Raw genomic sequence first — 21,101 nt, 5'->3', positions numbered from 1 at the left:
AGGAGTAAGCCATTTAGAACGGAGACGAGGAAACACTTTTTCTCACAGAGAGTGGTGAGTCTGTGGAATTCTGCACTACCTGTCCCACTGAGTTACTCCAGCATTTTGTGTCTATTTACATTCAAATCCCTGTCTTCGCGGCACATTCATTCTCAGAAGGAATTGCTATTTAGTCTTCCAGTTTAAGGCCCAAGTTCCAGAAAATAGAGTAAATAAATTAAATTCTAAACTGCGTATTAAAAGTTGATAAAATTCAGCTTTCTGGTTTTCATCTTTTTTGCATCCTCTGTCTCGGGAAGAAGTGATGTATATAGTGCGAAAATGGAGCTTGTACAAATAATACCCAGCCTGTTTTCCTTGCATGTTATAAATGCACACACTCTTATCACTTATGACCTCATGACCTAAATACGTCACACTGCGTTTATTTGTATTAATCGGATTTGCTACTGATGACCGCAACAACCAGGTTCTGGTCTTAACTAAAAGATGAAACGTTCAACAAAGCAACAATGGACTCTGCCTGGAAAATTACATACTCAGTCAGCCCTGGCCTTATAAGTTGGGACAGTGTTAACACTGAAAAGGATGGACTATATTTTCAAAATAAACTTATTCCCGTTATGTCCAGCATTTTCACATGGGGTTAGCTGTTATAGCTAATTTGTATTCTTGAAATTATATTCTATCTTTGTTAATACTGATGTAATGGATGATTAGTGAATGTTGCTGATATTAATCATTTGGAATTCAAACATTTCAAAGCACAATGTCGTTTCATAGCATGGCAAGTTACGTTGCTAGAACATTATCCTTTGAATGAATCCTTTGTTTTGAGCAGCTGTTTGAATTTTGAACTTAATGTTTTGATTTATCTCGATTTACTAAATGAAAATAAGTAGAACTAAGGTTATTTGCTCGGTATTAATCCATGTAATGTTTTGATGTCATAGGAGCAGAATTATGCCATTTGGCCCAGCGAGTCTACTCCACCATTCAGTCATGGCTGATATATCTCTCCCTCTCAATCCCCTTCTCCCCATAACCATTGACACCTTTACTAATCAAGAATCTGTCAATCTCCGCATTAAAATAACAAATGACTTTGCCTCCATGGTCATCTGTGGCAATGAATTCCACAGATTCACCACTCTCTGACTAAAGAAATTCCTCCTCCTTTACAAAGGTACAACAATTTAATTCTGAGGTTATGGCCTCTGATCCTAGACTCTCCCACCAGTGGAAACATCCTCTCCACATTCACTCTATCCAGGCCTTTCACTATTCGATAAGTTTCAATGAGGTTCACCCCTCATCCATCTAAACTCCAGTGAGTACAGGCCCAGTCCCTTCAGACGCTCATATGTTAACCCAATCATTCCTGGGATCAATTTCGTAAACCTTCTCTGGATCTTGTCCAATGCCAGCACATTCCTCCTCAAAGAAAGGACTCAAAACTGCTCACAATACTCTAAATGTGGTCTAACCAGTGTCTTATAAAGCTTCAGCTATATATCTGTTCCTATATTCTGGTCCTCTCAAAATACAATGCCCTCCATAATGTTTGGGCCAAAGACCCATCATTTATTTATTTGCCTCTGTGCTCCACAGTTTGAGATTTGTAATAGAAAAATATCACATGTGGTTAAAGTGCACATTGTCAGATTTTTAATAAAGGCCATTTTTATACATTTTGGTTTCACCATGTGGAAATTACTGCAGTGTTTATAAATATTCCCCCCCCCCCCCCCCCCCCATTTCAGGGCACCATAATGTTTGGGGCACAGCAATGTCATGTAAATGAAAGTGGTCATGTTTAGTATTTTGTTGCATATCCTTTGCATGCAATGACTGCTGGAAGTCTGCAATTCATGGACATCACCAGTTGCAGGGTGTCTTCTCTGGTGATGCTCTGCCAGGCCTGTATTGCAGCCATCTTCAGCTTATGCTTGTTTTGGGGGCTAGTCTCTTTCCATTTTCTCTTCAGCATATAAAAGGCATGCTCAATTGGGTTCAGATCGAGTTATTGACTTGGCCACTCAAGAATTGACCATTTTGTAGCTTTGAAAAACTCCTTGTTGCTTTAGCAGTATGTTTGGGGTCATTGTCTTGCTGTAGAATGAACTGCCGGCCAATGAGTTTTGAGGCATTTGTCTGAACTTGGGCAGATAGGATGTGTCTATACACTTCAGAATTCAATATGCTACTACCATCAGCAGTTGTATCAATGAAGATAAGTGAGCCAGTACCTTCAGCAGCCATACATGCCCAGGCCACAACACCCCCAACACCGTGTTTCACAGATGAGGTGGTATGCTTTGGATCTTGGGCAGTTCCTTCTCTCCTCCACACTTTGCTCTTGCCATCACTCTGATATAAGTTAATCTTTGTCTCATCTGTCCACAAGACCTTGTTCCAGAACTGTGGTTGCTCTTTTAAGTACTTCTTGGCAAACTGTAACCTGGCTGTCCTATTTTTGCAGAAAGGTGATGGAAAGACTTGAGGAAAGACTAGGTGCTGAGAGCTCTCTTATACCTGCATTAAGGAGGCATTTAAACACACCTGAGCAATTATAAACACCTGTGAAGCCATGTGTCCCAAACATTATGGTGCCCTGAAATGGGGGGGACTATGTATAAACACAGCTGTAATTTCCACATGGTGAAACCAAAATGTATAAAAATGGCCTTTATTAAAATCTGACAATGTGCACTTTAACACGTGATTTTTTTTCTATTACAAATCTCAAATTGTGGAGTACAGAGGCAAATAAATAAATGATGGGTCTTTGTCCCAAACATTACGGAGGGCACTGTAAATGCCAACATTTCATTTACCTGCCTTACTACTGATTTAACTTGCAAATTAACCTTTTGGAATTCAAGTCCCTTTGTACGTCCGATTCCTGAATCCTCCCCACTTAGAAGAAGGTCTACGTTTTTATTTATTTTTACCCTAAGTACATGACAACACACTTTGCTGCACTGTATTTAAACTGTCACTTCTTTGCCCCCGCTCCAAACCCGTCCAAGTCCTGCAGACTCCCTGTTTCCTCTATCTACACTACCTGCCCCTCCACCTTATCATGTATCTATACACTGTAAGGGGCTTGATTGTAATCATGTATTGTCTTTAACCACGTGAGTCACCAACGGGTGACTGGATAGCACGGAACATAAAGCTTTTCACTGTACCTCAGTACACGTGACAATAAACTAAACTGTAACTGTAGGAGAGGGACGTCAGTTTACGGAAACTGCTCCAGTACATCGAGCGTGCGGGCCGACCGGACTTTGGTATTTTAATAATGGTGTCAAAAATGGCGACGCCTGCATGTGTAATATGCACAAGGAATTTCACTGTGAAGTTGCATATGTGACAAATAAAGCATTATTGAATCACTTCTTTTCGTAACATTTGCAAACTTTAGCCTTTAATTCCCTCACCAAATCATTGATGTGCAATGTGAAGACTAGTGGCCCTAACACCAACCCCCGCAGAACACCAACAGTTGTTGGCAGCCAACTGGAAAAAGCCCCCTTTATGCCCACTGTTTGCCTTCTGTCATTCAGCCAACTGCTGTCCATGTTAGTATCTTCCCTCTCGTACCATGGGCTCTCATCTTGTTTAGCAGCCTCACGTGCGGTATTATCAAAGGCCTTCTGAAAATCCAGGTAAACAACATTTACTGATTCTCCTTTATCAATCCCGCTATTTACTTAATAATAATAATAATAATAAATTTTATTTATGGGCGCCTTACAAAAATTTAGCGAGTAGAGGGAAAAACATGTAAGCGGAATGAAATAAATAGTAGAGACATGACTAGTACACAAATTAAAGACAGAATTCAATTCAAAACACAATATGAGGCAATTCAAGCACAGATGAAAAGGGAGGGGGACGTGGGGCTAAGGATAGGCAGAGGTGAAGAGATGGGTCTTGAGGCGGGACTGGAAGATGGTGAGGGACACGGAATTGCGGATCAGTTGGAGGGAGTTCCAGAGCCTGGGAGCTGCCCTGGTGAAGGCTCTGTCCCCAAAACTGAGGAGGTTGGACTTGTGGATGGAGAGGAGACCGGCTGATGTGGATCTGAGGGACCGTGAGGGTCGGTAGGGGGAGAGGAGGTCAGTGAGATATGGGGGGGCCAGATGGTGGAGGGCTTTGTAGGTGAGGATCAGGATTTTGTAGGTGATCCGGTGGGAGATGGGAAGCCAGTGAAGTTGTTTGAGGACTGGAGTGATGTGATGCCAGGATTTGGTGTGGGTGATGAGTCGGGCGGCTGCGTTCTGGACCAGTTGGAGTCGGTTGATGTAGGTGGAGCTGATGCCAAGGAGAAGTGAGTTGCAGTAGTCCAGTCGGGAGGAGATGAAGGCATGGATGAGTCTTTCAGCAGCGGGAGGTGTGAGAGAGGGTCTGATTTTGGCGATGTTGCGGAGATGAAAGAAGGAGGTTTTAATGACATGGCGGATGTGAGGCTCAAGGGAGAAGGTGGAATCAAAGATCACGCCAAGGTTGCGGGCCTGGGGAGATGGGGAGACAGTGGTGCCGTCGATGGTGAGATGGGGTTATTGATTTTGCTGAGTGTGGATTTGGAGCCTATGAGGAGGAATTCTGTTTTATCGCTGTTGAGTTTGAGGAAGTTATGTTGCATCCAGGTTTTTATAGCTGACAAACAGGATTTTGTCTTTCTCAAAGATTTCCAACAGATTTGCAGGGCAAGTTTTCTCCTTCACAAAACCGTGCTGACTTCGGCCTATTTAATCATGTGCTTCGGACTCCGAAACCTCATCCTTAATAATGGACTCTTTATAATCTTACAACTACTGAAGTTAGGCTAACCTGTCTGAACAGTGGAATAGCATTTGCAATGTTCCGGTTCTCTGGAACCACCCCTGACTAGTGATTCTTGAAAGATTGCCACTGATGTCTCCACAATCCCTAAAGCTACTTTTTCACAACCCTGTGGTGTAGTCTATCCGATCCAAGTGACTTATCCACCTTCAGGTCTTTCAGATTCCTAAACACCTTCTATTTAGTAATAGCAACTCCAGTAACTGCCCCCTGACTCTCTTGAGTATCAGGTACGTTACTGGTGTCTTCTACTGAAGACTGGAGCAAAAACCATATTCAATTCATCTGCCATTCTTTATTCCCCATTACTACTACTACAACATAATTTTCCAGCGGTCCAATCTCTACTCTTGTCTATCTTTTGCTCTTTACATATCTAGATACTTTTGCTATCCTCAAGTTTCCCCTGCTAATCTTTGCAATATTATGCCTTCTCTTTTAGTTTTGTGACGTCTTTGACTTCCCTTGTCGGCCACAATCACCTCATTCCCTCCTTCGAATCTTTCTTCGTCTTTGGGATGAAAAGATTATATTTTTTGTTGGGTAAAGTACTTTGTTTTCCATAATTGTAGTTGGGCTACATTGCAAAATCCAACGAGCCGTTCCAATTGGCATTACTGTACAAAAGGCTGCCAGAGTTAAAGTTGCAAAATTTACATATTTAGATCCAGTAAACCAGTGGATACTGCACCAATTGTTTTATTTTGAACAAGGAATTACTTGGAAATATTTGTGAGCCAACACAGCATTTCTGTTGCACAGAGCTTTGAATTTGTGATCTTGTCCTTCAGAGCCTTTATTTCATGCAGTGTTCTTGCTTTCCTTGAACTGGTGAATGGAAGTTAATCAATCACCTGTTGCATGCAATGTTAAATCATTTAACATGGGGAAAGATGAGAGAAAAACATTTTAAAATCCAATAGTGGGAGCTTACAATGTGCAGGGCTGGGTCATGCCAGCCTGAGACCTCCAGCTGCGAATTGCTCACCTCAGGCCAGGTTTGAAGTACCTGTCTCGCTGGCCCTCTTTACTCTGGAGCAGCTGGTTTGAATAATGACTAGACCTTCGGCAGTGCAGGACAGAGGCCTATTCTTGAAACTTCCCTGACAGGGATGAGGATGTTGCCAGGAATTGAGGGCCTGAGCTACAGGTGGTGGTTGGGCAGATTTAGAGAGCAGGGGACTGTGGGGTGATCTTATTGAGGTGTATACAATGATGAGGGGGATAGATAGGGTGAATGTACACGAGTTGTTTGCCCAGGGTAGGGCAATCAAGAACAAGAGGTCATATGTGAGAGGGGCATGATTTAATAGCAACATGAGCGGCAAATTTTTCACACCCCGGGTGATGGGTATATTGAAGAAACTGCCAGAGAAGGTCCTTGTAGGAAGTACTAAACAGCGTTTAAAAGACACTTGGACAGCTACATGGATAGGAAAGGTTTAAAGGGATATGGGCCAAACATAGGCAAATGGAATTGGCTTAGATGGGGCATCTGGGTTGGCTTGGGCAAGTTGGAACTGACTTAGACAATAGGTGCACGAGTAGGCCATTCAGCCCTTCGAGCTAGCACCGCCATTCAATGTGATCATGGCTGATCATCCCCAATCAGTACCCCGTTCCTGCCATATCCCCTGACTCCGCTATTTTTAAGAGCCCTATCTAGCTCTCTCTTGAAAGCATCCAGAGAACCTGTCTCCTCCGCCCTCTGAGGCAGAGAATTTCACAGACTCACCACTCTGTGAGAAAAAGTGTTTCCTCGTCTCCGTTCTAAATGGCTTGCTCCTTATTCTTAAACCGTGGCCCCTGGTTCTGGTCTCCCCCAACATCGGGAACATGTTTCCTGCCTCTGGTGTGTCCAAGCCCTTAACAATCTTATATGTTTCAATGAGATACCCTCTCATCCTTCTAAACTCCAGAGTGCACAAGCCCAGCTGCGCCATCCCGGGAATTAACCTTGTAAACCTTCGCTGCACTCCCTCAAAAGCAAGAATGTCCTTCCTCAAATTAGGGGACCGAAACTGCACACAATACTCCAGGTGTGGTCTCACTAGGGCTCTATACAACTGCAGAAGGAGGCTCTGTACAACTGCAAAAGATGGGGCATCTTGGTTGGCTTGGGCAAGTTGGTCTGAAGTGCCTGTTTCCGTGCTGTATACCTCTTGACATCTGGAGGTTGAAGCTTTTGAAAATCGCCACTCATTTTTCAGGTTTGTGTGAAAGACAGGTACAAACCATTATAATTGAGATGAATACAAAATAAATATGAACAGGCTTTTAAAAATAACCTTAACCTAATTGACAAAATCACAAATAATGATTAAGATTAGTTAGGATCCAAGTGGTGACTGTATTAGATGCACTGGTACCTAAACCTGGCATTGGACACCTGTCAAGTCCTGGGGTGAACCAATTTGAATGATTGGGGTTTCTGAAACATTGGCAGCATGTCTGAGAAATGTGCTTCATCGTCTGCACCAAAATCTAGAATTTCCCAAAGTTTCATCAGCAGTTTGGAACTCTGGCAAAGGTCACCATGATCTCCCATCACAAGGATGAATGTGAGAGTTGAAAAAAACCTCACTCTTGACACAATATGACATTAGACATGCAGATGAGAAGTGGTACCGATAGAAATAATGGTATATGTACAATAATTTCAAAGCAGAGTTTTCCAACAGAGGATATTTAAGCTATAAAAATAGCTCTAAAAGGAGTGTTGCCAGGCCTCTGGCATATTGAGAGGGTATATAATTTGAAAGCATAGTGAATAGAAGATTGGATTGAAATGTTAGATATAATTCATTTTGGAGCAAAAATAGCCGATTAACTGGATAAGCTACAGCGTTGCTGCCTCACAGTGCCAGTGCCCTTGGTTCAATCTTGACTGGGTGCTGTCTCCGCGGAGTTTGTACGTCCCCCCCCCCTCTTTCCGTGTGGGTTTTCTCCGGGGGCTCCAGTTTCCTCCAGCATCTCTAAGATGTGCAGTAGGTTAATTGGCTTCTGTAATCTGTCCCTCGTGGGTAGGACATAAAACTAGCATGATCGATGATTGCAGTAGACTCAGTGGGCTGGAGGAGCTTACCTCTAATAGTGGGGCGGCGGCAGAGCAAAGGCAATATAAATTTGCTTCTTCTGTACAGAGTTGTCTCTGCATATTCATTTCTCTTGGCTGTCGTCAAAGGTATCACCAAATGTGTTGAGTAATGTTTTTTTCAAAGGATTGTTTGTTCGTTGGACTCAAATTATGGGGAAATAAATAACTGCAGGAATTGACAAGTCAAAAATATAACCATCAGAAAATCTGGTCAACTCACGATGAAAGATGTTCTTAATTTTTGTTGACTTTATATGAATTAAACTTGAAAGATGCTCCTTGCCCATTTTTGAAATGATCTTACCCAAAGTTTTATTTGGGTAAAGTTGTTATTTAATAAAATTCAGTCCTTTTCGACATTGAAAGGGAACCTTTATTTGTTTCTCTGGGTGCATTTGCTGTCAAGTCATTCTACACTATCGACTCTTAAGTCCATGGTTTTGGGAGAGTCTGAAATCTTTGAGTTTAAACTTTAATGAAGTTTTTTTATTCATTCTCAGGATATCGACATACCTGACGAGGCTGGCATTTATTGCCCATCCCCAATTGCCCTTCAGAAGGTGGTGGTGGGTCGCTGCCTTGAGCTGCTACAGTCCATGAGATAAAGGTGCTCCCACAATGTTATTGGGTTTAAAGACTCCAGTATTCAGTGGTGGAGGGGAATCAGTAAATGTGATTTTTTTATTTTTTTTTTATTTACCTTTTTGATGTCAAAGGATAGAATTTCTGTGGAAAATCTTTTCGACTATCATTGTAACTTCAGAAGGTTCATCAAAACCTCATTCTCTTGTCAGTTACTAGAAGAACCCCACATGAAATACCCATGCAGAACTCCAAATTGACAATTAAATCAGCATTTTTCTTCACAAATCATTTAAAAGTCAATATGATAAACTACTAATGTACCATTTTTTTGTACTTGGTCTGTTGAATAGCATGTTTTCTAATGTAGCTGCCTGACATGGGATATGGATGTGTACAAGAAATGTTTAAATGTGTGAGTGTCGTTGCTTAACTTTCACAACAGTAAATATTTCATCTCGTCTAGTCACTCCACTTCAAAATATAATTGGATAGTTCAGTAGTTTGGCTTTTAAAATGAATAATTTTGCTTGATTATTTTTCCCTCAGACTTTGGCCTTCATGGTTCACTGGATGCAAATAGGTTTTGGCTGTTTTATCGTGCAGTCATCATTTCAGGGTTAAAATTGAACTGTTCAAAGAGAAAGGATGTCATTACTAAGTTTGATTGAAGATTGTAATAACGCATGACTCGGTGTTTAATTTTCCCAACTGTGATTCCATGCTTGGCGTCAACTACAAGCCGGGTGTCTCTCAAGATCTAACCATTGTCTCTCAAGAACTTACCTAGTTTTTGTGATCTAACTTGTTATTTCTCTCGCATCCCACGTGAACGATCATTTCCAAGGCAAAGCCAAATGCTGAAAGATCACTTATCCACATTCTCAGTCTGAAGGAGGGCCCCGACCTGAAACATATCCTATCCACGTCTCCAGATATGTTGCCTGACCCGCTGAATTTTTATTTTGTAAATCAGCATTTGCAGTTCCTCTAAAGCCAAATACTTGACGAGATGAGGCTAAGGTGCTATCTTAAAGATAGCAAATGAAACTAGAGCTGTTGAAACTTATTGCTTATCACTTTCCACTAAGCAACATCCACACAAGGTCGTAAGTGATAGGAGCACAATTAGGCCATTCGGCTCATCTAGTCTACTCTGCCATTCAATCATGGCTGATCTATATCTCCCTCCTAACCCCATTCTCCTGCCTTCTCCACATAACCTCTGACACCTGTCCTAATCGAGAATCGAGAAAAAAATATCTATTTACTTGGCCTCTGCAGCCTTCTGTGGCAAAGAATTCGACAGATTCGCCACCCTCTGACTGAAGAAATTTCTCCTCATCTTCCTAAAGGAACGTTCTTTAATTCTGAGGGTATGACCCTAGTCCTAGACTCTTCCACTAGTGGAAACATCCCCTCCACATTCAGTCAATCCAAGTATTTTACTTTTCAGTACATTTCAGTGAGACCCCCCCCCCCCCCATTCATCTAAACTCCAGCGATTACAGGTCCAGTGCCGTCAAACGCTCACATATGATAATTCTTGCAAGCCTCCTCTGGACCCTCTCCAGAGCCAGCACATCCTTCCTCAGACTACGGTGCTGATTATTAAGGGCCTCATGGAGGTTTGTAAAAGTTAATGTACAAATATGCTTTTAATTGATTTGATGCTGATAATGTTTTGTGAAGATTAATAACAATACCTATCAGGATGAAGGTTTTTCATACTTAACATTTTGAAACCTCAAGTAGCAATGTTACAAAATTTTGAGATTTTAAAAATCAAGTCTGTAATTTATCCCATCAGATAAAGCATAAAAATAAGTTTAATTTGACACCTAATTCACTTTCATATCTCAAGTATTTAAAAAGTTATGGCCATTTTCATACTGGGAAATGAGCATCTTGTTCCCTATTGATTTTCTATGGACATAACAAAAAAGCTGTGATCGTGAACAGTCAAAAGCCCATAACTTTCTTAAAAATTAAGAGAACTGAATGTAATTTTCAGTTATCATAGATTGAAGCATTCTGAAACAAATATAAAATAATCTTACTTGGATGACCTGAAATTAAAGCATATAATTAGTTAGTTACCTAATTGTAGCTAATTTCAGACTTCAATTACTAGATCTAAACATCTATCCATTTCTTAATAAATGATTAACATTTTTAAATAGCCTAAATGTCCAAATAATATTCACAAATAATTCACAATAAAACATGATTTTTAAATCTCATTTACATTAATTTATAGGCCAAATGGAAGGAATTTAGTGTTCAATTGCTGTAAATAAATGCCCATTTAAATCAGCTTTCCAGTGTGTCCCTGTGGAACGCGCTGGTTTAGAACGTTCACATTGCGGTAGATTTGTGCCCCCAAATGCCGAGAAAAATACTGCGGGATATAATGGGCCCAAAATGAGCTACTCGCAACATTAAACTTTGTATAAAGGGATCTTTAGAAGCCCTTTTTAATGTAAAAATATGCAGCCTACCTTCAGTTATTTGCTTTATGAGACCCTGCGGTTGCTGGTGGTCGCGGGTTTAGAGATTGATTTTTAAACTACTATAACTATTATACGAGGCCTTTAAAACTAATAATAGCTTTTGCGACGGGGTCTTTCAGCGATTTTTCGTTAATAATTAACTAGGCTGAACATCTTCGATTTGAACAGCCTAGAGAAAATCGCGTTTTAAACCCGCCCCCCTCTAAACGGCGCCAAAATCGCGCACACCTGCAGCGACAGATTTTCAGCGACGCTTCAGGTAGGCTTTGCAACATACCTTCCTCAAGCACTTCTGGGTAACTAGCACTGCAAAGATAATCTTTTAAACAGAGTGGGCAGCTATCTGCAGAGCCAAAAGAGATGGGGGAGATATTGAACAATTTCTTTTCTTCGGTATTCACCAAGGAGAAGGATATTGAATTATGTGAGGTAAGGGAAACGAGTAGAGTAGTTATGGATACTATGAGTTTCAAAGTAAAAGAAGTACTGACACTTTTGAAAAATATAAAAGTGGATAAGTCTCCAGGTCCTGACAGGATATTCCCTAGGACATTGAGGGAAGTTAGTGTAGAAATAGCCGGGGCTATGACAGAAATATTTCAAATGTCATTAGAAACGGGAATAGTCCCCGAGGATTGGCGTACTGCGCATGTTGTTCCATTGTTTAAAAAGGGTTCTAAGAGTAAACCTAGCAATTATAGACCTGTTAGTTTGACTTCAGTGGTGGGCAAATTAATGGAAAAGATACTTAGAGATAATATATATAAGCATCTGGATAAACAGGGTCTGATTAGGAACAGTCAACATGGATCTGTGCCTGGAAGGTCATGTTTGACTAATCTTCTTGAATTTTTTGAAGAGGTTACTAGGGAAATTGACGAGGGTAAAGCAGTGGATGTTGTCTATATGGACTTTAGTAAGGCCTTTGACAAGGTTCCTCATGGAAAGTTGGTTAAGAAGGTTAAACTGTTGGGTATAAATGCAGGAATAGCAAGATGGATTCAGCAGTGGCTGAATGGGAGAAGCCAGAGGGTAATGGTGGATGGCTGTTTGTCGGGTTGGAGGCAGGTGACTAGTGGGGTGCCTCAGGGATCTGTGTTAGGTCCTTTGTTGTTTGTCATGTACATCAATGATCTGGATGAAGGGGTGGTAAATTGGATTAGTAAGTATGCAGATGATACCAAGATAGGGGGTGTTGTGGATAATGAAGAGGATTTCCAAAGTCTACAGAGTGATTTAGGCCATTTGGAAAAATGGGCTGAAAGATGGCAGATGGAGTTTAATGCTGATAAATGTGAGGTGTTACACCTTGGCAGGACAAATCAAAATAGGACGTACATGATAAATGGTAGGGAATTGAAGAATACAGTTGAACAGAGGGATCTGGGAATAACCGTGCATAGTTCCTTGAAGGTGGAATCTCATATAGATAGGGTGGTAAAGAAAGCTTTTGGTATGCTAGCCTTTATAAATCAGAGCATTGAGTATAGAAGCTGGGATGTAATGTTAAAATTGTACAAGGCATTGGTGAGACCAAATCTGGAGTATGGTGTACAATTTTGGTCGCCCAATTATAGGAAGGATGTCAACAAAATAGAGAGAGTACAGAGGAGATTTACTAGAATGTTGCCTGGGTTTCAACAACTAAGTTACAGAGATAGGTTGAATAAGTTAGGTCTTTATTCTCTGGAGCGCAGAAGGTTAAGGGGGGACTTGATAGAGGTCTTTAAAATGATGAGGGGGATAGACAAAGTTGATGTGATCAAGCTTTCCCTTTGAGAATAGGGAAGATTCAATCAAAAGGACATGACTTCAGAATTAAGGGACAGAAGTTTAGGGGTAACATGAGGGGGAACTTCTTTACTCAGAGAGTGGTAGCGGTGTGGAATGAGCTTCCAGTGGAAGTGGTGGCGGCAGGTTCGTTGGTATTTAAGAATAAATTGGATAGGCATATGGATGAGAAGGGAATGGAGGGTTATGGTATGAGTGCAGGCAGGTGGAACTAAGGGAAAAAAATTGTTCGGTGCGGACTTGTAGGGCCGAGATGGCCTGTTTCCGTGCTGTAATTGTTATATGGTTATATGGTAAATAGCATATGCAGTTGGATGCTCATCTGCTTTTAATAATACAAAGCTCTTATTTTCTAACCAGGTGAAACGCATTTAGATGAAAAATGTAATGAACTGATAAAAAAAAAATAAGGGGCTGTCCCACTGCGGCGACCTAATCTGCGAGTTTAGAAGAGTTTGCCCTCGACTCAAACTCACAGCGTGGTCGACACGTGGTCCTATGAGGTCACTGGAACTCCTTCATGCTCGACGGAAGTTCCCGCATACTCGCGGCCTCAGCTAGGTCGCGGAAAATCTTTCAGCATGTTGAAAAATTTCCCGCACGTAAAAATTGGTTGGCATGGTTCTTTTGAACTTGTAGTGCAGTGGAGTGGGGTCGCGATGTAGTTACAGGCAGTCGAGGACAGCCGTAGGCAATCTCCTTGGCTGACCGGGCGTCTTTTACCTTTCTGTTCATCACGGGTGTGAATTTCAGGCACTGCTCCCCCGCTCTCCCTGGCCCCCGCCTTTGCGATGTGTGTGTGCGGTCGGTCGATCTAGCTCTCGGTTTCATCGCTGACAGTCGAGGTTTTTCAGGCGAGCTTGAAGGTCAAAGACAGTCTCTGAAATGTCCCCGCAGTGGGACAGCTCCTTTACTGTGAATACCGCTGTATAGTTTAGCGATACAACGCAAAAACAGGTAATTCTACCCACTGAGCCTGTGCCGACCAGTGATCCCCACACACTAGGAACAATTTAAGTCAATTAACCTACAAACGTTTGTGTCTTGAGGAAACCGGAGCATCCGGAGAAATCCCACACGGTATCAATGTGCAAACTCCGTACAGACAGCACCCACAGTCAGGATCTCTGCCTCTGCATCAACTGCCTTTGTATATTTATAAAAAATATTTCACGTACTAGCAATTTTCTGATTCTCCATTTCTAAAAGAGCAACTTTTTGTTCTGAATACATAAAATGCAAGTAACTCATTGCTTGAACAATTTAAGGTGCAAAATTCACAGATGAAGTTGTTGCCTTTTACGGACCGAATAAAGTTAGTGTCCATGAAATGTCCAAGTTGTATTGTAATTCATAAGGTAGTCAGATTTGACCCCTCTAGATATATATATTTTTTGATACAACTGTTCACAAGATTGTTTAGATCCCATTAAGGGTTTTTAAAATTAAGTTGGCATTGCACCTCTGTTTTTGTTCCACTGTTTTTGAAGAAACTTGAAGAAAAGCATAGACAAAATGCTGGAGTAACTCAGCACGTCAGGCAGCATCTCTGGAGAAAGGGAATAGATGACGTTTCGAGTCAGAAACCTTCAGACCCTTTCTTGTTTTGAAGAAAAGGAGATAAGTTTCCATTTAGATCAGTTCAGCAGAATGATACAGGCTCAATATATTAAATGCAAAGATGGGTTTATTGTTTGATATATAGGAGTATAAGAAAAGTGCTCCGATTAAGGTGTGTATCATTATTAAATGATCCTAAAGGATAATAACAAGGAAATGTTAGGAACACAAGGTAATGGAAATCTGGCGCTCTTCCTCAAAGCTGCTGAAGCTGGCAATGTTAAAAGAAACTGGCAATTGAGAATTGAAAGAAACTGATTTTTGATTTGCGTGGCATTGTGGATTGTAGAACTAGGGTGGTTGGATGAAAGTGAGGTTTGAGCTGGCTTCAATGTTGAATTGTGGAAGATGCTCGAGCTAAACGGTCTATCCATTTTCCAGTGTCTATCGTTGCACATCTTTGATTAAATACTTTGTCGTTGTCTTCATTGCCGAGACCTAATCATTCTTAAATTCTAGAAAACATAAAACGCATGTTATTAGAAGTGGAATTTCTATCGGCATGAAGCCAGATAGTATTTTAATTTGGATTAGGTTTTTAAGTTGCCTAGGAAGTAAATTTCTGAACACATTGGAATGGACATTAAGTATTTAACATTGGTGGTGTTGATGACCTGTTCTCAATTTAATGTTCCTTATTAAATAGAATATTAATCCCACCGGTGCAGCCATGGCGATAATTTTCAGTTCAAATATTTGTACTTTGTGGCTTTATTTCACAATCTAAGACATTTTCATTAAAAATCAAGATGAACAAGTTTGGATTTTCCCTTAATTAATTTTGCTGCAGAAATTAAATTATATGTTAAAACGATATGGGTGCCTTCGTCCGCAAGTCACAAAAAGTCAAAAAGGCGCAACAATTTGTAAGATGAATCATATGTTGGCCTTAATGAGAGGTTTTGAGTACTGTAGTAAAGGTGTCTTCACGCAATTACTAAGGGAGGCTATATTGGAGCTGAGAAATAAAGGGACAATCGTCTTGTTGTGATTGTATTTTAGGCTCCCAAATAGTCCGTGGGAATGAGATGAACAAATATGCCGGGAGATTGCAGGGCTAATGGGCTTGCCATGATAATTGATTTTAATTTTCCCAATATATACTGGGGCTGCCCTAGCGCCAAGGGCTGGAATTTGTCATGTGTGTTCAGGAAAGTTTCCTCAAGCAATATGTAGAGGGCCCTACAAGGGAGAGGGCAATACTTGACTTGCTCTTGGAATTGGCTGAAGTGTCAATGGGTGTGCAATTTGGGATTAGCCACTACGTTTCTATTCAATTCAAAATATTTATGGATATGAACTGGGCTGGTCCACAAGTTAAAATTATAAATTGGAACAAAGCCAACTTTCGGAGTAGCCAGCACCTTGCAAAAGTGGTTTGGAGTAGATTGTTTGAGGGCAAAGGGGTGTCCAGAAGAGAGATGTTTTTAAAAGTGTGATAGTTCAAGGCATTGCATGAAACTGTTAGAGTGGAGGGCAAGGCAGGTAGGAGAAAGACATCTGGATGACCAGAGAGATTGGGGCTCTGGTCAGGAAAAAGGAGTCATGGGTCAGGTGCAAGCAGTTGATAATTTGTCCCTGTAGGAGTATAGGAGACTGGGGAAATGAAGAAACCAGGAGAGAAAAAAGGGAACATTAAATAGCTCTGACATGGAAAATGTGGACAAATGGAAGGTGGCTATTTATTCTTAAATATTATGCTTTTTAAGTAGGCCTCAAGAGCTGAGAACTATCAACCAGTACATTTCCTTTATTATCAAGATTACCGAGGTACAGTGAAAAGCATTTGTTGCGTGCTATCCAGCCAGCAGAACGATAATACAATAGCAATAGTCATTTACAGAGTATAGATGCATGATAAGGGAATGCCATTTAGTGCATGGCAAAGCCAGCAAATTCCGATCAAGGATAGTCCAAGGGTCACCAGTGGTAGATAGTAGTTCAGGGCTACTTCAAGAAAGTTGATGAGGGCAGGGTTATTGATATTGACTTAAATGGACTAGCAAGGTCTGATAAAAGATAGACAAAAATGCTGGAGAAACTCAGCGGGTGAGGCAGCATCTATGGATCGAAGGAAATAGGCAATGTTTCGGGCCGAACCCCTTCTTCAGACATTTTTTTTTTGAATTTTTTGAATTTAGAAACAATTGTACAGGAATAAGGCAATCGACATGACAGTTATACAATTGTTGTACAGCTTCATTTTTAACATTGAAACCTAAATCGAAAAAAAGAGAAAAAAGGAGAGAATGAAGAAAAATAAAAGAAAGAAAGGAAAAGACCCCTAAACTACCAAAGAAGTGTAGGAGGAAAGAAGAGAAATAAGAAAAAGGAAGCTGGAGATACACCTTCTCCCCACCCCCCCCCACACCCACACCCATCCCTAGCATCGTTTTTAAATTTGTGTTTAACCATTCTGTTACAGAAATTCAGTGAAAGGCGACCATGTTTTGAGAAATTGATATGCTTTTTCAGCCAAAACAAGCGTAATGTTTTCTAAATGTAGTATCTCGGGCATATCAGTAATCCACATCTTCACTGTGGGGACTGCTGTCTTTTTCCAAAATTTGAGTATGAGTTTTTTCGCAGTTATTAGGCCATAATCAAGTTCTTCAGACTTTGATGAAGTTTGCATGGTAAGCTGTTCGGCAATGATGGACCATGTGTGATCCAGGGACAGCTAGTTGACTGATTAATAAATTGGCTTCACGGTAGGTAATGTGATGGTGGAAGGCCTGTGGAAGGCCTTTTGGATCGGAGGCCTGTGACTGGTGGTGTGCCTCGGATCGGTGCTGGGCCCATTGCTGTTTGTTATCTATCTGAACGATTTGGATGAGATTGTACATGGGATTATCAGTAAGATAGCTAATATCAAAATGGTTGACATTGTGGACGGTGAAGATGGTTATCAAGAGTTGGAGCAGGATCTTGATCAGTTGGACAAATGGGCTGAGGAAAGGTAAATGGTTAAGTGTGAGGTGTTGAATTTAGGGAAGTCAAACCAGGGCAGGACTTTCAGTGATTGATAGGGCCCTGGGAAGCAGAGGAATCTAGGCGTGCAGGTACATGGTTTCCTGAAAGTGCCTTCACAGGTAGACCAGATAGTGAATGTGGCTTTTAGAACATTGGCCTTCAGTCGAGGATTGGTTTAGAAGTTTGTACAAAACATTGAGGCCGCCCTTGGAGTATTGGGTTCAGATTTGGTCACCCTGCTACTGAAAAAAATGCCTTCAAACTGGAAGGCATGCAGAGAACATTTAAGAGAATGGTGCAAGGATTTGTTAGACTTCCCAAAATGCAACACCTCACACTTCTCTGTATTAAATTCCATCAACCATTCCTCCGCCCACCTGCCCAATCGATCCAGATCCTGCTACAATTTTTCACAACCATCTTCACTCTCTGCAAAAACCACCCATTTTTGTATCATCTGCAAATTTGCTAATCTTGCCCTGTATGTTCTCATCCAAATCATTGATATAGATGACACGCAACAACAGGCTCAGCATCAAACCCTGGGCAACCACAGGCCTCCAGTCTGAGGAGCAACCTTCCACCATTGCCCTCTGCTTCCTTCCATGAAGCCAATTTTCTATCCATTCAGCTATCTCTCCTTGGATCCCATGCGATCTAACCTTCTAGAGCAGCCTACCATGCAGAACCTTGTCGAATGCCTTGCTGAAGTCCATGTACACAACATCTACAGCTCTGCCCTCATCGACCTTTTCGGTCACGTCTTCCAAAAACTCTAAATCATATTTGTGAGACACTACCTCTCGTGTACAAAAAAACCATGCTGACTGTCCCTAAATCAGCCCTTGCCCATCCAAATGCCTGTATAACCGATCCCTCAGAATACTCTCTAGTAACTTTCCAACTACAGATGTTAAGCTCAGTGGCCAATAGTTCCCAGCATTTTCACTGCAGCCCTTCTTGAATAGAGGCACAACATTTGCCACCCTCCAGTTTTCCGGCACCTCTCCTGTATTTAAGGACAACTTGTAAATTTCAACAAGGGCAATGCAATTTCCCCTCTAGTTTCCCACAATGTCCCCAGATACATCTGATCAGGCCCTGGATATTTGTCTACCTTCTTACACCTCTTCGACCATAAAAGTGACTGCTCTCAAGACACTTCTATAGAATAATACCCGGTGAAGGACCATAGGGCCTACTGCTGCTCCTTGTATTTGCACTATGCCTGCACTTCCAGTGTTGAATTGGGAGGTTATGCATGCAAGTGTTACTTATACTTTGTCCTTAGAAGGTTAAGGAAAACCGAATTTGCTTACTATTCTGGGACTTCAGCTATTTTTGCTGGGGAATTTGGGAGCAAGAGGGGTTTCTATAAAAAAAATTCTGATGTCTTCAGAAACACACTTTGGAGTAATCTGCAAATGGTATCTGATTCTAGACTAATTGTCAATCTGAAATTGGTACATTTTGTGTTAAATATAGTTAATTAAGTTAATGGTAGAACAGGTTATAAGGATTTATTAGCCATACCACAACTCTTGTAACGCTTGAAATGTCAGCTGTGTGCACACGCAGAGAAGGTCACAGTCTTTGTTTTCATGACCTTATGTTCTGCTTCTAGTTATAATATCTATGCCAAATGTTGAATTACTATCTGAACAATACTGCTTCGGAGGTATTCACATGTTGATTTGGAATAAAGCATCCGAAATACTCAGTGGGTCAGGCATCCGCTGTGGAAAGAAAATTAACATTTCAGGTTGAAGATTTGTCAAAACTTATTTTCTTTATTTAATAAATCACTAATATTAATGGCTTCTCCATTGATTGTCACCTTGTCGCTGTGCTCCTGGTAGGGCCACCCATGGCAGTAAGGTCGAGTGGGAGGTCCCTGACAAAGAGCAATCCAACCAAGACCTCAACGGTGGAACAGGCGGAGGACGATGGCTGACCTTAGTGGAGCGTCACAACGGCTGGGAAGGTGGATGAAGGCTGCAGCAGAAAAGGGTCTCCGGTCGTCATGGACTCCATGCCACTGGATCCTGACCCAGATCTGTCAAGGACCGCGTGGTGTGGCTGTCTGTGCACCAGTCTCCCCACGTTAAAGTCACGCACAAGCATCCTCCAACCCTGGAGACACCCATGGTCAGCCATGACCGAAGGGGGCCGAAGAAGAATATTCATGAGGTTATGTTGAAGATGATGGGTTTTACCATGTGAAAGCAATACATAGCTTATTCCTTCCTCTTTACTATAGTGATTGAGATTTTGGGATTGCAGCATTCCTGGGGTGAACCCATCAGTGGACAACATGGATGCATGTGCATGTGACCACACATGATGCCCGGTGTTTCCAAGCCAAGTTACATGAATTTTTAAATCAATTATCTATAAGAATTTGTGTGTGCAGGAAGAGCAGTCATTTTTCATAACTTGTGTGCACTGGTGAAGTAAGTGTCTGCCTGGAAGTGGCAGCATATGGACAAGCACTCTCTGCATGATATTATCCATAAGAAACCAATGATTACGTCATGATCAATTCTTAACATTAGTGGGTGAGGTCCTTTTGCAGATCTTGCATATGTTATTCGGTATATGTTAGTGTAAATTCTTGACATAATGAAAGGAAACACTTAGAGGTTAAATAGGTGCAAGTCACAGAGAGGTGTGTCGATGTGATAGGACTAATGACAATGCTCTGCCCGTGAGGTCTGACACCATATAGACCACTACTGCTCTAACTGATTCACTGTTTCTGATTGACATTTACATAGTGCGATGTTTAATTTGAAGAGCAGCTTGTTTGGTATGTGAAGTGTATTGCATATTGTGTGATTTGTGTAACAAAGGGTATCTGTTGAAAATGTTCAGGGCTCATGAAAGTTTCTTCTTTTTCCAGGTTTGAGTGGGACAAGCTATTGGAAAATGTGCATTGTTTGATCATAAGTGTGACAAAGACAGACAGGCAGGATGCCTATATACTCAGGTATTTCAATGTTCAGTATATTTGCAAATTCCTCTGAAATAGATTGCTGAGCAGATTTTCTGATATAGCTTTTTGTTTAAACATAGCACGTTTTAATTCATGTTGGTGTTTATTATCAAAGATATTTAGCATTTGCTCAATCGTAAAATCATTTTTGTCTAATTTTAATACTTCACTGCTTACAATTAGGTGTATTCCTAAAGTTAGTAACTAAAATAATATTAGGGCTGGAGATTTACCTTATACAGTACTTTAGATAGGATATGATTCCTGAAATTTCAGGATATTATTGCGAGTATTATTTTATATGATTAGTACACAGCACCGGAACAGGCTTTTCACCCCACTTGCCCATGCCGGCCAAGGTGCACCATCTATGTTAGTCCCATTTGCCTGTATTCAGCCCATATCCCTCTAAACCATTCCTATCCATGTATCTGCCCAATTGTCTCTTAAGCCTTTTAAGCGCTGTTCTATTACCTGCCTCAACTACCTCCTCTGACAGCTCGTTCCTCTGTGAAATGACAATAACAGGAATAAAACTTAAGTCGCAAGTATTTGATTCATGAGTTAGGCCATTTGGCCCATCACGTTTACTCCGCCATTCAATCATGCCTGATCCATCTCTCCCTCGTAAAAAAAATATAGTGGCATGTTATTTGGCTCCAATGCGACCACAGCT

At 41.2% G+C, this 21,101-nt stretch overlaps 1 protein-coding gene across 7 annotated transcripts in view; it reads left to right on the top strand.

Moving 5' to 3' along the window:
• amd1 (adenosylmethionine decarboxylase 1) overlaps window positions 1-21,101 on the top strand; it is a 63,630-nt gene that overhangs the window by 5,168 nt on the left and 37,361 nt on the right. For 3 of the 7 annotated variants that reach the window (XM_033021993.1, XM_033021990.1, XM_033021991.1), the window contains exon 2: window positions 20,333-20,419. The exons of 2 other annotated variants lie outside the window; for them this stretch is intronic. In XM_033021993.1, the coding sequence (XP_032877884.1) occupies window positions 20,333-20,419 (87 nt within the window). Of the gene's footprint in view, window positions 1-8,451; window positions 8,559-20,332; window positions 20,420-21,101 lie in introns of all 7 variants that reach the window. 2 more of the 7 variants (XM_033021995.1, XM_033021996.1) reach the window with 1 other exon arrangement.

Source organism: Amblyraja radiata, chromosome 5, assembly GCF_010909765.2.
Source record: "Amblyraja radiata isolate CabotCenter1 chromosome 5, sAmbRad1.1.pri, whole genome shotgun sequence".
NCBI classification, from domain to species: Eukaryota; Metazoa; Chordata; class Chondrichthyes; order Rajiformes; family Rajidae; genus Amblyraja; species Amblyraja radiata.
This window is presented reverse-complemented; position numbering and strand designations above follow the sequence as displayed.